The 15,517-nt window shown below is 40.6% G+C and overlaps 2 protein-coding genes across 6 annotated transcripts in view; one reads left to right on the top strand and one right to left on the bottom strand.

Annotated features, from left to right (window-relative positions):
• LOC127957620 (tumor necrosis factor ligand superfamily member 13-like) overlaps positions 1-9,283 on the bottom strand; it is a 32,580-nt gene extending 23,297 nt beyond the window's left edge. The window contains exons 1-3 of one of the 2 annotated variants that reach the window (XM_052556243.1): positions 8,888-9,283; positions 7,539-7,656; positions 7,404-7,454 (exon numbers count right to left, since the gene is read on the bottom strand). In XM_052556243.1, the coding sequence (XP_052412203.1) occupies positions 7,404-7,454; positions 7,539-7,656; positions 8,888-9,115 (397 nt within the window). In that variant the 5' untranslated portion in view covers positions 9,116-9,283. The remainder of the gene's footprint in view (positions 1-7,403; positions 7,455-7,538; positions 7,657-8,887) is intronic. The other variant, XM_052556244.1, reaches the window with a different exon arrangement.
• Positions 9,284-12,236: 2,953 nt separating this feature from the next.
• LOC127957618 (kinesin-like protein KIF1C) overlaps positions 12,237-15,517 on the top strand; it is a gene marked incomplete at its 3' end in the record, with an annotated part of 41,371 nt that continues 38,090 nt past the window's right edge. The window contains 2 exon segments of one of the 4 annotated variants that reach the window (XM_052556241.1): positions 12,278-12,362; positions 12,478-12,531. 4 annotated transcript variants of the gene reach the window in all.

Raw genomic sequence — 15,517 nt, 5'->3', positions numbered from 1 at the left:
TTGAGAGCATGTGGAAGCTGTGACACCGTGAGGACAAAACCAACCAAAACAAACCATGGCTAACAGTCAGATTCAGCGTATATTTATTTTTTTAAGTTCCACTTTGTCGTCTTTTTTTTTTTTAAGCTGTACATGGGGAAAGTGCAGTTTGATGACAACATCGCATGTTGTTTACTTGATGTGCTTACGCGCCGATAGCTAAGTTAACAACACAGAGATATTTGAAGCAGTTTTACTCACCGCATGCGGCTCCAACACACGATTGTGACCCTTTTTCGTTGGGACTGCATTATCCTTAAGAAATAAACGATTTGCAAATACGGCGTCAAACTGGACCTTGTTTGTAAAACAAGCATCTTCGAAATGCAGGGGAACAAACACAAACACTTGCAAAACTCCGTTGATGCTCTGTAAAAATAAACTCCATCCACTGGTCCCTTAATGCTGTTTCTCTTTTGGTAATCTGTGCAGGGTTGTCTTGCCCTGGCAACCAAAAACACACTCCTTTTGTGACATTTCGCGACGCTCTCGCTCTGATCAGTGAAGTCTGTTGTGCTCTCAGTGCTGTGCTATACGGGAGCGTGCGCTCTTCCGGCAGACGTGCCCTCAGGACCCATATAAGGAAATTCCGCTCCATCTAACGTTACACAGAGCCATACTCGAAAAAAAAAAAAAAAACTTTCCAAAACTTGTGACAAACCGGAAGGAGTATTTTTGGAACAGAAAAACTCCTTCAAACGTACAACTTAATTTTTGAAACTTTGTCCATGTTTAGCATGGGAATCCAACTCTTTAACAGTGTAAAAAACTCAGTATGCATGAAATAGCATTTCACCCCCCCTTTAAATTGTGATGATTTTGGCTCACACTAAACAAAAAACAATTCACTATCTTAACAAATTAGAATATGGTGACATGCAAATCATTTAATCAACTCAAAACATCTGCAAAGGTTTCCTGAGCCTTCAAAATGGTCTCTCAGTTTGGTTCACTAGGCTACACAATCAAGACTGCTGATCTGATAGTTGTCCAGAAGACAATCATTGACACCCTTCACAATGAGGGTAAGCCACAAACATGCATTGCCAAAGAAGCTGGCTGTTCACAGAGTGCTGTATCCAAGCATGTTAACAGAAGGTTGAGTGGAAGAAAAAGGTGTGGAAGAAAAAGATCCACAACCAACCGAGAGAACCGCAGCTTCATGAGAATTGTCAAGCAAAATCGATTCAAGAATTTGAGTGAACTTCACAAGGAATGGACTGAGGCTGGGGTTAAGGCATCAAGAGCCACTACACACAGATGTGTCAAGGAATTTGCTGAACCACAGACAAAGTCAGTGTCAGGGCAAACAAACACTGGATCCAGTTGCGGATGAACAAAACCTTTATTTGAATGTTCAAGAGAGCAAAGAGGCCAGATGGTAGGAACAAGTCTCTCGATCAGCAGTCACTCCTTGGCAGCACAGGGACTGTAGTGGGCATAACCTCGAAGACAGGAACCGAAACAGAAAACAGTAAAGGCAACATGCCAATTCGAGACCGTAAATCCAAGCACTAGCACTACAGCAGGAAACGCCAACAAACTGGACTAGACGGCACTGCAAGGAGCGAGATTGAACAGAGAACAGTAACAAACGATCTGACACTAGACAAGACAAACACAGGAATATAAGTAGGCCCACAGAAACAAGACGCACCTGTCGCTGATCTGATTGCTTGTCAGCAGCAGCTGACGCTGATGGCCAATCAGAGCAGTGACACAGAATGAGCAAACGGATCTGCAAACCGTGACATTACCCCACCCCTAGAAACGTCTCAGAGGGTCCTACTTGTCGATTGTAGTCATCGATAAGGGAGTGATCCAATATGTCCCGGGCAAGAACCCGACTCCTCTCCTACGGACCGTAACCTTCCCAGTCCACCAAGTACTGGAATCTGCCTCCCCTCCGCCTTGAGTCCAGAATACGACTAATCGAATAAGCTGGTTCCCCATCTACGATTCACGGCAGTGGGGGAACCGGGGTAGGCGGATTAATAGCAGAACGAATGAGGGGCTTAATTTTGGAAACATGGAACATGGGGTGAATTCTCCGGTACGCCAGAGGAAGTTTAAGGTGGACCGTCACCGGACTAAGGATCTTGGTGATGGTAAATGGGCCAATAAATTTGGGAGCTAATTTTCTACAAACAGAGCGGAGAGGAATATCAGTAGATGAAAGCCACACTTTTTGACCAATGACGTAGACGGGAGGCTTCGACCGGTGGCGATCGGCCTGGGCCTTGGTGCGTAACCCCACCTGGAGAAGAGTCACCCTGGCTGTTTTCCAGATGTCTCTGCACCTCTGGACGAATTCGTGAGCAGACTTCGGATTCCAAAATGGGAAAATAGGTGGTTGGTACCCTAAACTTCACTCAAATGGAGATAGGCCCGTGGACGACACTGGTAATGAGTTATGCGCGTACTCAACCCAAGAGATCTGCTGGCTCCAAGAGGATGGATTCTGTGACACCAAACATAGCAACCCTCGTTTCAACTCTTGGTTGGCCCTCTCCTTCTGACTGTTACTCTGGGGAAGGAAACCAGAGGAAAGACTTACACTCGCCCCCAACAATCGACAAAACTATCTCCAAAATTTGGATATAACCACTGGGGACCCCTGTCAGAGACCACGTCTGTCGGGAGGCCATGAGCCCGTTGTCAACGACAGCAACCGCTGTTTCTCTGGCAGAAGATAATTTGGGCAGAGGGATGAAATGAGTAGCCTTCGAGAACCTGTCCACCATGGTTAAAACTACCATGTTACCCTGGGAGGCAGGGAGGTCTGTGACGAAATCTAGCGCAATGTGTGATCAGGGTCTCGAAGGAATTGACAACGGCTGAAGGAGCGCGGCTGGGTTGGGTGGAACTCTTACAACTAGCGCAGACAGAGCAAGCCAATACAAATTGGCGAGTGTCACGAGCCATAGATTGCCACCAGAACCGTTGCTTGAGAAATGGTACTCTTACTCCTGGATGACAAGCCACCTTGGAACAATGACCCTACCGAATAACGTTGGACCATAACCTCTCTGGCACGAATAATCTACCCAGTGGACATCCGGGCGGAGGCACTACCCCATGTAAGGCCGTGCGGACCTTCGATTCAGTCTCCCAAGTTAGCATTGAAACCACACACCCCTGTGCAACCTCTGTGGAACGATGTTCAGATTTGACAAAAATACAGGATAACGTGTCTGGTTTGATGTTTTTAGAACCAGGATGGTAAGAAATGGAAAAATCAAATTGACCGGAAAAAAAAGTGCCCACCGAGCCTGCCTAGAGTTAAGTCATTTGGCGGATCTGATATATTCAAGATTCTTGTGGTTAAAAGGTACCCCCGAACCCTCCAACCAATGACGCCACTCCTCCAAGGCTAACTTGACTGCCAACAACTCTCTATTACCAATGTCTTAATTGCGTTTGGGGGATGACAAATGAAAAATAGGCGCTGAGGAGGAGCGCTGAGAGAGAACCGCACCTACCCCCACCTCTGACGCATTGACCTCCACCACAAACTGACGAGACGAATCAGGGGTGACAAGAATGGGGGCTGAAACAAAGCAGTCCTTAAGTTTAGTGAATGCAGCCTTAGCTGCATTAGACCAACTGAAGGTCATCATGGTGGAGATCAAGGCAGTCAGAGGCGCGGCTAGTTGGCTGTAATTGCGAATAAAACGCTGGTAAAAATTGGCAAAGCCCAGAAACCTCTGCAGGACCCTGCGGGAATCTGGAATTGGCCAATTTACCACTGCCTGAATCTTGTCGGGATCCATGCACATCCCCTCGGATGACACGATAAATCCTAGAAAGGGGACAGACTGTGCATGAAAAACGCATTTCTCCGCCTTGAAGCCCATTCTCTAACAGCCTCTGAAGCACTCGCCTGACATGCTAAACATGTTCCTGGAGAGACGAAGAAAATATCAATATGTCATCCAGGTAAACATATAGAAATTGATCGGCCATGTCTCTCAGCAAGTTGTTAATTAGTGCCTGGATGACCGCAGGGGAGTTGGACAGGCTGAAACGCATTACCAAGTATTCAAAGTGCCCCCTGGGGGTATTAAAAGAGGTCTTCCACTCATCTCCCTCCCTGATGCAGACCAAATGATAGGCATTCCGAAGGTCCAACTTTGTGAATAAGGAGGCTCCCTGCAGTCTCTCGAAATCAATGGCAAGGGATAGGTGTTCTTTACCGTGGTGTTGTTCAGCCCTCGATAGTCAATACAAGGAAGCAGGGTACCATCTTTCTTACCCACAAAGAAGAATCCCACCCCTACAGGAGAAGAGGAAGGGTGGATGAGTTTGGCTGCTAGAGAATCAGAAATATATTTCTCCATGGCCTCCCTCTCCGGAGCGGAAAGTGAGTATAGCCCATCCATAGGCGGAGGCGTACCTGGCAATAACTCTATGGCACAGTCATAGGGACGATGTGGAGGAAGAGATGCAGCCCGGGACTTAGTGAACACTTCCCTCAGGTCAAAGTACTCCTCGGGCAAGTTAGTCATATCCGTCTGCTTATCCTGCAACACAGAACGAGACACAGTAGAACAAGCAGACACCAAACAAGACGCATGACAATTCTCACTCCAAGACATGATAGTGTTCTGCCGCCAGTTTATGTGAGGAGTATGTAGTGTGAGCCAGGGGTGCCCCAAAACCACTGGAGCACCAGCAGAGTCAATGAGGAGGAAACAAATCTCCTCCATGTGGCTGCCAGACATGACGGGACTCATTGGTCCAGTACAGTGTGTGATAGAGGACAGTAGCTGACCACCCTGAGCGCTGACAGTGATGGGAGGCTTGATGGAAATGAGGGGGATCCCGAGTCGGCGGGACAGGCCTTGATCCATGAAACTTCCCTCCGCCCCAGAGTCCACCAAAGCCTTACACTGATGATGAGAGGTGGCCCACTGTAGTCTCACCGGGAGGAGCGTTGATTCGCAGGAAGATTCGCATAAGGAAATGCCACCCATCAGTAACCTTGCTGCTACTGACGGGCCCTGACTTTTAACGGTGCATTTAGTTCCGAAATGACCTGCTGCTCCACAATACAAACACAGACCCTGTGCTCTTCTGCGAGCTCTGCCCACCTGCATGGGTTCGGGATCGAGTGTTGTACTGACCGTATCGCAAGGTGGAAAGGGAGGAGGAGCCTCCATGTTTGGAACCCGGTCTCTGAGTCGCAGACCATCTCGACGTTGCAACCTTGCGTCCACTCGAATGGCCAAGTCAATCAATCCATCCAATGCAGTCAGTAAGTCCAGAGGGTATATCTCATCTTGGATTCGGTCCTCCAACCCATGCAGAAACATGTCCCACTGTGCCTTGTCGTTCCAGCTGCACTCCGCTGCCAGCGTCTGGAACTCAATGTAGTAGTCTGCCACCGACCTGTTGTGTTGTCGTTGTGTTGTGCAGACACAGCCCGATCGAACACCTTCCTGAGTTCACTACTGAAAGCTTGGAATGACTCTAGACACAGATGTCGCTGCTCCCATTCTGCTGTTCCCCACAGCTCTACTTGATAGCAGCGTGATGACGAGTGCCACCTTGGATTCCTCCGTGGGAAATGATGAGGGCTGCAGAGCAAAGAACAGTGAACATTGAGTCAGAAATGCACAACAGAGTTTGGGCTCACCCGAATAGGCAGCAGGCGGTGACAGTCGGGGTTCCATGTTGCTGGTAGGTCGTCTGGTGGGTAAAACGGCGGATGGTTTAGGCACAGTGGGCATGTGGACAGGATCGACTCTCAGCTGTTGTATCTGGGTGGTGAGATCTGAGACCTGCGCTACCAAGGCCTAAACTGCTCGACCAGTAGCTGTGATCTGTTCATCCTGACAATCAAATCGAATGTCATTCTTACTTGAGGATCCTCGTACCTCCGTTACATTCGCTGGATCCATGATGGTCAGATCGTTATGTCAGGGCAAACAAACACTGGATCCAGTTGCGAATGAACAAAGCCTTTATTTGAATGTTCAAGAGAGCAAAGAGGCCAGATGGTAGGAACAAGTCTCTCTGTGGGCAGTCACTCCTTGGCAGCGCAGGGACTGCAGTGGCTATCGAAGTAAGGAACTGAAACAGGAAACAGCAAAGGCGACAATCCAAGCACTAGCACTACAGCAGGAAACTCCAACAAACTGGACTAGACGGCACTGCAAGGAGCGAGAATGAACAGAGAACAGTAACAAACTAACTGACACTAGACAAGACAAATACAGGAATATAAGTAGGCCCATAAGTAGGCTCAGTCGCTGATCTGATTGCTCGTCAGCAGCAGCTGACACTGATGGACAATCAGAACAGCGACACAGAATGAGCAAACGGATCTGCGAACTGTGACAGTCAGAGGCGTCATACCTGGGCTAAGGAGAAAAAGAACTTGACTGTTGCCCAGTGGTCCAAAGTCCTTTTTTCAGATGAGAGCAAGTTTTGTATTTTATTTGGAAACCAAGGTCCTAAAGTCTGGAGGAAAGGTGGAGAAGCTCATAGCCCAAGTTGCTTGAAGTCCAGTGTTAAGTTTAAAAAGTCTGTGATGATTTGGGTTGCAATGTCATCTGCTTGTGTTGGTCCATTGTGTTTTTTGAAAACCAAAGTCACTGCACCCATTTACCAAAATTTTTTGGAGCCCTTAATGCTTCCCTCTGCTGAGCAGCATTTTGAAGATGCTAATTTCATTTTCCAGCAGGATTTGGCATCTGGCCACACTGCCAAAAGCACCAAAAGTTGGTTAAATGACCATGGTGTTGGTGTGCTTGACCTGCCAGCAAACTCCCCAGACCTGCACCCAATAGAGAATCTATGGGGTATTGTCAAGAGGAAAATGAGAAACACGAGACCAAAAAAATGCAATGAGCTGAAGGCCACTTTCAAAGAAACCTGGGCTTCCATACCTCAGCAGTGCCACAAAGTGATCACCTCCATGCCATGCCGAATTGAGGCAGTAATTAAAGCAAAAGGAGCCCCTACCAAGTATTGAGTACATGAACAAGTCTTATTGGTCTTATGAAGTATTCTAATTTGTTGAGAATTTGTTTAAATGTTAGCCAAAATCATCACAATTAAAAAGAATCAAAGACTTTCATTGAATTTATTTAATACAATTTGAGTTGAATTACTGAATTAAATGAACTTTTCCACAACATTCTTATTTATTGAGATGCACCTGTAAAAGAAGATGTTTTGATAAGTATTTCAGTATTTTCTGTGCATAGGGTAGATAACAATGGGCACTAAAACTGGTCACTTCTTTTGTGCTCCACAGAAGAAAGAAAGTCACACACGTTTGGAAAGGTTTGAGGGTGCGTTTCATTTCTGGTCAGACTATTCCCTTTATCGTTGGACATTGTGGCTGTTACACTCACTATATGTCTGCGAGGACACAGGAACAAGATGGAGAAATGTGTGCTGCTCTGCTAAAAGAAAGGACAATTTACATTAGATATATTTAAACAAATGTGTGTTTTTGTGTAAGACATACAATGAAAAGCGTTTCTCACTTTCTCGTCTCTTTCTCTGTTTCCTTTGTTTTGACACATCTCTCTTGTCTCGGCCCTCTGCATGTGTCCGTCTCTCAGGGAATCTGTGATAACAGCTTACCTTATAACAAGATGTAGCCTATGGGAAATTAGACATCATCACACACTAAAGCTCACCGATTTGCTTTATGATTTTACATTGGACATCAGCTGGCAACCCAAAATAGCTATTATTTTTGTACTGAAGTGAAAAAAAATTGTCAAAAATATCACACTGTACTGTACAATCAAAAGTGTGTAGACATCCCATTATAATAAATAGTTCATTAATGGGTTTGGCAATGCCAGGAATTCCTGTGAAATAAACTGTCATCCGGAAAAGGAACCCTGCTGGACTCTTCCGAAGCTATTGCAACAGAGCAAAAAATACAATTCTTGGTCATTGTCCTCAGAGACATTACTGGAAAAACCCAACCCATTTGACGGAGGCTGTGCACATACCTTTGTCCAACTACCATGAACTGCACAGGCACTACAATATGCCAAATTACCTACTTGACATCTTACAGTCTTAATTGTTTGGTTATTTGGCTGCATACTTTTGGCAGACACAAACATTCTCCTAATGAAGCTGTATTTAATCTTGTTTGGGTCATTTTTGCATTGCACAGCTTTCTTCATTTTTATCCCATCCCTGTTAAAACTGATATATTTGATATCCCACCTGGCATACATTATTATGGTCAGTCAAATTTTTTTTCTTGCATTTACCATTATTTACTTGACCTGAAAGTCATGATTTTGATGATTAGAGGTTTGATCCAATGCTGAGTCTTTCGCATGTTGTCGCAGAAAACACTTAAAGAATAAGCTAAATTCACTTGAATTAACAGTGTTTGATGAATGACTACTAGGGAAGATATTGAGAAAATTCCAAAACAAATTCCTAAACTTTTGAATAAAATGCTATTCCATGAACACTTAAGATGAGTGGTAAACATACTCCTTTCTGACTAACTATTTGGTTTATGCATTGTGAGCCGAAGGCAGTCACTAGTTCTCCACAAATGAGGAAGTGAAATCAGTTGCACAATTAATGCCATAGTAACATGGCACCACTCTTAATATTATTACTATTTTTTTCTCTTTTTTTTTTTTTTTACCATGGTATAACTATTCATATGCATCGTGGTGGTACTTCAGTGTGCTTTAAACATACCATGGTGTACATAACAATGGTGATACCACTGTACTTTGATAATATATATTTAAATATATAGTGCAGAAAACAGGGCTTTAGTATAATTTCTTGGTGAAGCAACAGACGAATAATGTCAAGCAGTAAAAACTGAACTAAAGCACTCACCTACCCCGTAGCACACGGCGGAATCGCAGCATATCCCACCTTCCTTCACCGCTGTATCCAGAGGTCTTAAAAGCCGCGTTATTTCAGCCATTTCAGACCTGAGCATCCAAATGTACGTCCACTGTATATACATCACAGACACACAGGTGCAGGCGACAGTAAATACAAGAAGCCTCTTCAGCGCTTCCACCTTCATCTTCCGAACAGAAGCAGGAATGTTGTGATTGTTCATGATAGCCTAAACGTTGGTATGTTGATATGATATGTTGATATGCTGATACGTGAATATTTCCGTTCTCAATTTTGATCCGTTAACTTTCGGTTTCACAACTTTTATCAGAAAGAGGAGGGAGTGGAAACAAAAAATCGGTCAACACACGGTCGTACCAATCCCTAATGGAATGCTGTATTAAGTTCAAACCAATCAAAAATCCCAAACGAGAATCCAGTGAATATACAGGGATTCTGAAGAAATAATGAAATTAAATTAGCTTTAATATAGGGAGTTTGTAAACCCTTAATTAATCCAAATGTTGAAAAAAATGTACGTATTTATTACAAAAATTTAAATAACCCAACGTACCCCTAAACCTTAACTAATCCATGTAGTAACCCATTAGTATTTAGGTAAGCATACTGAAAGTACTCATAATGCACTTACTGTAAAATAAAAAGTGAAACCAAATGTTTCTATTGATATACCTGTAATATATACTTCAAACAGGTAAACACAACTGTACTGCAGGATTTATGCACCATTACCATGGTAAGGGTTAGTAATGCTGTAAGTACAAACAAAATTGTAAAATGGTAGCCTAGAAGTACAAAACAACAACAACAACAACAAAAGGGCCCAATTTTTTATATATTAATTTACTGTTTCTTTTTAACCTGTTTGATCAAGCATATTTAAATTCAATACAGAAAATAATGAATGCTAGTACTGTAAACATGTATTTCCATTAATCTACACTTAATTAGCAAATGACTATAAGCAGAACTGAATTTTGGTCTGGTCCTGGGAGTCTTTTCTTTTTTAAGATTGATAAGCCAAGCATCACACACTTGAAATGTTATACCAGTTGTCTAACATTAACGCTAAACACTAGACTAAAAATTAAAACATTTGCAACCGTGAAAAGCAATTACATATAAAACTGCATTAAGACTTAACAGAACAGTAGATATTAAGAGAAAAATCATCATAGGCCAACATGGCCATAAACTGCGGAAACTAGTAAAAAAGTGACATTGTATCATCATTGCTCCCAAGGATCCTATCAGATGTCCCAGAATTGACTGTGGCACACACATTATCAGCCATCAAAAGCGATCTATGGGCTGTTCCCGAAACAAACGACATCATGGGGTTCCCTCCTGGAGCAAGGTCATGAAACTGCTCATATTCTGAGAACTGTAGAAAAAAAAAAAAAAAGTCACAAAATACAGTGTATAATTTCAGATTAAACCAAAATATGTCTTCCTTTTCTTCAATTAAATGCTACCAGAAGAGTCGGTGAGGGAACAGCTTCATAAGGCATTGTCATGGTCACATCAGGATTGTCCATTAGCATAGCACTGAAGCTAACACCAGCTGCAGGTCCGATAAGCTGCTCGTCTCCACCCTCAGGTAGTGAGCCGCTGCTGTCCTCTGGCCTGGGCACAGCTGTGGCACCCCACCATTTTTCCCCCTTCAGCCTGCGATATTGCAAAACAGACTCATTTGATACATATTTTTTCATTCATAACATGCCTTTCCTCCCACAATCCTTCTCTCTCTCACTCATTTATATGTCGCTGTTTCATCCTGAGTTCTCCTATATGTTGCAGAACACTTGGAGTGTGTTTCTGTCGTCTGTGGTATCTTCTCATTCTGCACATCAGCTGTGAAGGATGCGGCAGATTCTCATGAGTCAGGCTCGTGCTCACTCTTTTATGTCTGTTCACCTGAAAGAATGAGTTGACAATGACTGATGTAACAGTACCATAACAAAGTGATGGAAATACAATTCTAGAGTAATATAAGACACTAGTTAGTAACATAATATAAATGAACGTGTTTGATTTATAAGTTAATTAGAGATTCAATGTTGCGATGTTGAGAAAACACTCTTTTAAATGTGAAATTATTTCTGTAAATCCAGTGGTCAAATTGTGTGGTCACCTGACTTATGGCAGGCCTGTGTGTGCAATTCTAGACTGAATGTATGTCACATGTAATTAAGTAAATTAATCACAAATTAAAAAATTAAAAACATTTAGTTAATCACCATCCCAAAAGGTGAACTGGAGTACAGGGCTGAAGCAAGAAAGGGTTCATATGTGAACAAGTCCTCACTGCAAAAAACAAAACAAAACAAAAAACACACATACAACAGTCAACTTCACAGTGTCCTAAAGTATTTTCAAAGCCATTTGCATAAGGACATGGTTATTAAATTAATAATTTTACCATGATATTGGCACAGCTGTCTTCCAGGAAGTCTCGTCATATTGAGGCTGCACAGGTAACACGCTCTCCTCATTGGAACGAGTCACTTCCTTTGATCGCCTGTAGATGGCACAACAACATTAATAAACCCATAAATGACAGTAGTAACGTTAGAACATAGCGAAACATACGAAAATAGAAAACATGCTTTAACTTTGAACTTACTGACAGAAACTCTTACTTTGCGAAAGGCGGAAACAGGTCAAAATCATCCGTTTCAGTTTGTGATGACAGATAGTTTGTGGTCCACATTTCTTTTAGCCATAAAACGTTTGCTAAGCTAGTAACTTATAACATTATTTAACGTTACTTGTTTGCAATATTTCAGACTAAAATAGGTTAGCTAACATATTAACAAGATACGGAGTATATTTAGACATAGAATGGTTTGAAAATGTTAACCTACTTATAAATGTACAGTAACAGAAAAAGCGCTTAACAGTTTGTTAGATTATTTAGAAGTTTTCGCGCCACTGGCATGACAGCGCGTGAAAGTGTAGAAACAGCACTCGATGGTCTGATTATATATATATATATATATATATATATATATATATATATATATATATATATATATATATATATATATATATATAAATATGTAAAATTCGGTGTTTGTTGCTGTTATTTTGCTATTATTATTATTATTATTATTATTATTATTATTATTATTATTAAATACACTGAAATTCTGTAAAAATTCAAAATACATTTTTCGTTCGTGAAGCCTTTTCACCCAAATTACGAAAAACAATGAAATTATCTTTTTAACTAATCTGTTTTACTATATTAATTAATTCATAATGAGCAATATATTTATTTATTTAGAAAGAAAGAAAGAAAAAAAGCTGTAGCGGATGAACAGGACTTTTAACTGCTCTGTAAAGTCTGCTCACGTCATGCTCTGATCTTTGGGAAGAGTGACGGCAGGGCTCAAAACTTTCACATAACGTAACCGGCGACTTTTTAAATCGCCCGTCTTCATTCGGTAAGATCTGTCAGTGTTCCGAGGAGTGTACAATACCTTTGTTATCATTCACAAGAGTGTTAGTTTTGTTTGACGAGAACGCATCTGCTGATTTTAAAGCTTTTTCTGTTTGAAGTGCGGTGATTTGGGATGGCCACAAGTTAAATGGACGCATGCGGATCACGTTTAAGTATGTGAGTGTTTGACAAACAACTTTTCAGCTTAGTGAAGAAAAGGAAGAATGAACTTTCTGCTCGTTTTGTACGCGTCTGTTGTATTTGGGTTTTGTGCGTGCGAATTCCAGTGAACGGAAAAACGTCCACCCAACTTTTCCTGCTGTTGGTCGTCGTGTGATCCAGCAGGTGGGGAAACACGAGCCGCTGTTTCATCAGGGAAAAGAACACAGGAAGCGGATTTAAAATGAACCAGTTTTCTTCTGAATTTAATTTTGCGAATTGGTGACTGAAAACCAACTAACGTTATCCAGAACGCGTAAGTGGAAGAAATCCCTATGCTTCAAGCCCACGTAACTTAAACATTCAGTCTCTATGTATAAGAACATCACGTTAGTTATCAAAACATCTTAAAGGAATGCCAATTAAATTATTATTCTAAAGTCGAACAAATCGTAATGGGATCACTTCTAAGAATTAAATAGGATCTTACTAATACACTGATTTTTTGTTATTTTTTTTTTATTTTTTTTGTTATTCAAAATGTAAGTGTAACCAGTTTTTTTTTTTTTATCCAGTAAGATTACATATAAATGAGCTCTTAAATAGCTTATGTCCGACAATCAGCATACATTTAAGATATTTTGACAGTTGATTTGAATTCATTCTGTTGTTACCTAAAAGAAACCTGTAGAAACTTTTTGTTACTGTTCATGGCCATTTTAAGTAGTTGGGAACACAGCTCCGTTTTAAGCCAGTTTCACTTTGTCAAAAATGTGTAAAGGAATGTGAATATGTCTCATTTTAGAATAAGATGAAATTCCTACAGGATTTCTCTTCCTACTCAAGCTTTTGATTCATTTTAATATCCTACTTGGACGTTTAATCATTTTAGGGGTCATAATACTTGAATTGTGAGCTGTTTTAGTTAAATCTAGTTTGTGTTTGACATTATATTGGAGCAATATAAGATAAATGTATCTGAAGTATTAAGTCTGATGATATGTGGCTTCCTGAATGCAGAAATAAACCTGCTTCAATTATCTGGAGAACATGAGTTAGTTTGATTCATGCTTTTGCCTCCCAGCACTGTTTGATTGATTTGACAGCAGACAGAAAATGGTGTTCCCTTTGTGTTTTGGACATGTTATCATAGTAATGTCATTGTTTTTGGACTTTCACCATATTATGCTATGCTTTTTGGTACATGCTATTCCTTGAAGTTCCATGTAAATAATTATAGTATTCAGAAACCTGGTATACCATGATATCTCTGTAGCATGTTACGTACTGTACCAACACAGTACTTTCTGCAAGGAAGGGTTGTTTTCATGACTGTGGCTATGACATCGCTGAGGTTACAAGAGGGAAATAATATTTCCTTATCTCAGTTCCGGTTCAGGTGTATTGATACACTTTATTTAACCTTGAATATATTTGTTTTATGTATTTCTCTCTCTTTTTTATTATCTGTGTGTAACATCTTATGTCTGGCTTGTTAGATGATCTATTTGAACTCTCAGCCTTGTCTCTGGCACTTTATCTGAAAACTGCGTTTGCATGCCTATATTCTGCGCTACAACTGCTTGTGTTTAGGGACTTTATTACAGGACACGACACACACACAAACACACACACACTTAATGACAGACCAACATTCCTCAGGCTCCGAAAGGTATGCTGTCTCTGTCTTTCTCATTTTAGCTGTCAATCTCTCTCTGTTTTATTCTTTGTCTCACAAGGCTCATGTTCAAACAGAATCTGGCCAAAAGTTAATTATGAGTTGTTCAGTCTGGAACGTGGCATAGTTTCGTCCTTATGCACATAGTTCAGAGGAAAGGAGCAAACTTAGAGGCGCATGTCTTTAAAATGTAAAGATGATTTACATTTTTTTTTTTTTCAGATTTTATGAATTTTGTTTGCTGTGCTTGTTGGGCTAAATGTTGTGATTATTTAAATATGATTAATATAATAATAATAATAATAATAATAATAATAAATATTGTTTTATTATTACTAATAAATTCAACTATTAAGCAAGATAAGAAATATTATGATTTTAATATTCCACTGTGAAAAAAAATAGCATTTAAGAAAATTGAGCATTTAAGAATATTTTTTATTTTACAGTACAAATCACAATAGTAATACTTATAACTTTCTTAATTTCTTCATTTTCAAATGTTAAAACATCAAGCTTTAATTTTGGTGCAGAAGAAATTTGAGGTGTCATGACGTCATGTTTCTAAACATGAAGTTGTCCCTGTTAGTTTGCTTATATTGTATGCAAGGATGCTGCAGTTGGTGGATTGTTTATTGCCTTTTCTGACAATAGCTGGAATAATTAAATGTATCATTTTGATGGTGAATTCTAATCCAGAAAGGACTGTGTTAATGAAACACATGTGACTGAAATTATATTATATTCCGGTTTTAAAAGTGCATTTGATTACAGCTAACCGATCGTTAGATTTAATAACCATTGGTAGCATGGTTTATTTTAGGCCTAATGCTTATTTTCCTTAGTTGGTCAGAAAAGTGGCAGAGTTGTTACTTATTTTTCAGATGACAATATCCATGAAAATTCTTTGAGTTATAAATTCCAAGAATCTGTGATTTATGAAGTATAGTATCCGTACCTGTGCTGACTGCCACACATACTCCTCAAAACATTAGATTCATCTTACCTTAAATACACAATTTACTCACTCTCATATCATTATGTCAGTTTGAAAAAGGCAGATAAGACTTTAGTGCTAAATACCTGAAGTGTGAGGGGCAGACAAAATCAGTAGCCTATTCTCTGAAAATCTTTCTCTTTGCTGTATCTGTTAAACCTCATTCAAACTTCCATATTCAAATTAGCTGTGTCACAAAAGGTCAGGTGACATGAAAACAAGAGCGGTTCAGGATAATTGAGGGATCACATGGTGCAGTGTGTCTTCATGAAGTACATTTGAATACATCTGAAAATGTAAGTAAATTTGAGATCTGCAAAAGGCA

The sequence above is a fragment of the Carassius gibelio genome, chromosome B5 (assembly GCF_023724105.1).
Source record: "Carassius gibelio isolate Cgi1373 ecotype wild population from Czech Republic chromosome B5, carGib1.2-hapl.c, whole genome shotgun sequence".
Classification (NCBI taxonomy): Eukaryota; Metazoa; Chordata; class Actinopteri; order Cypriniformes; family Cyprinidae; genus Carassius; species Carassius gibelio.
Note: the sequence above shows the minus strand (reverse complement) of the source record. Positions and strands in the feature narration are given on the sequence as shown.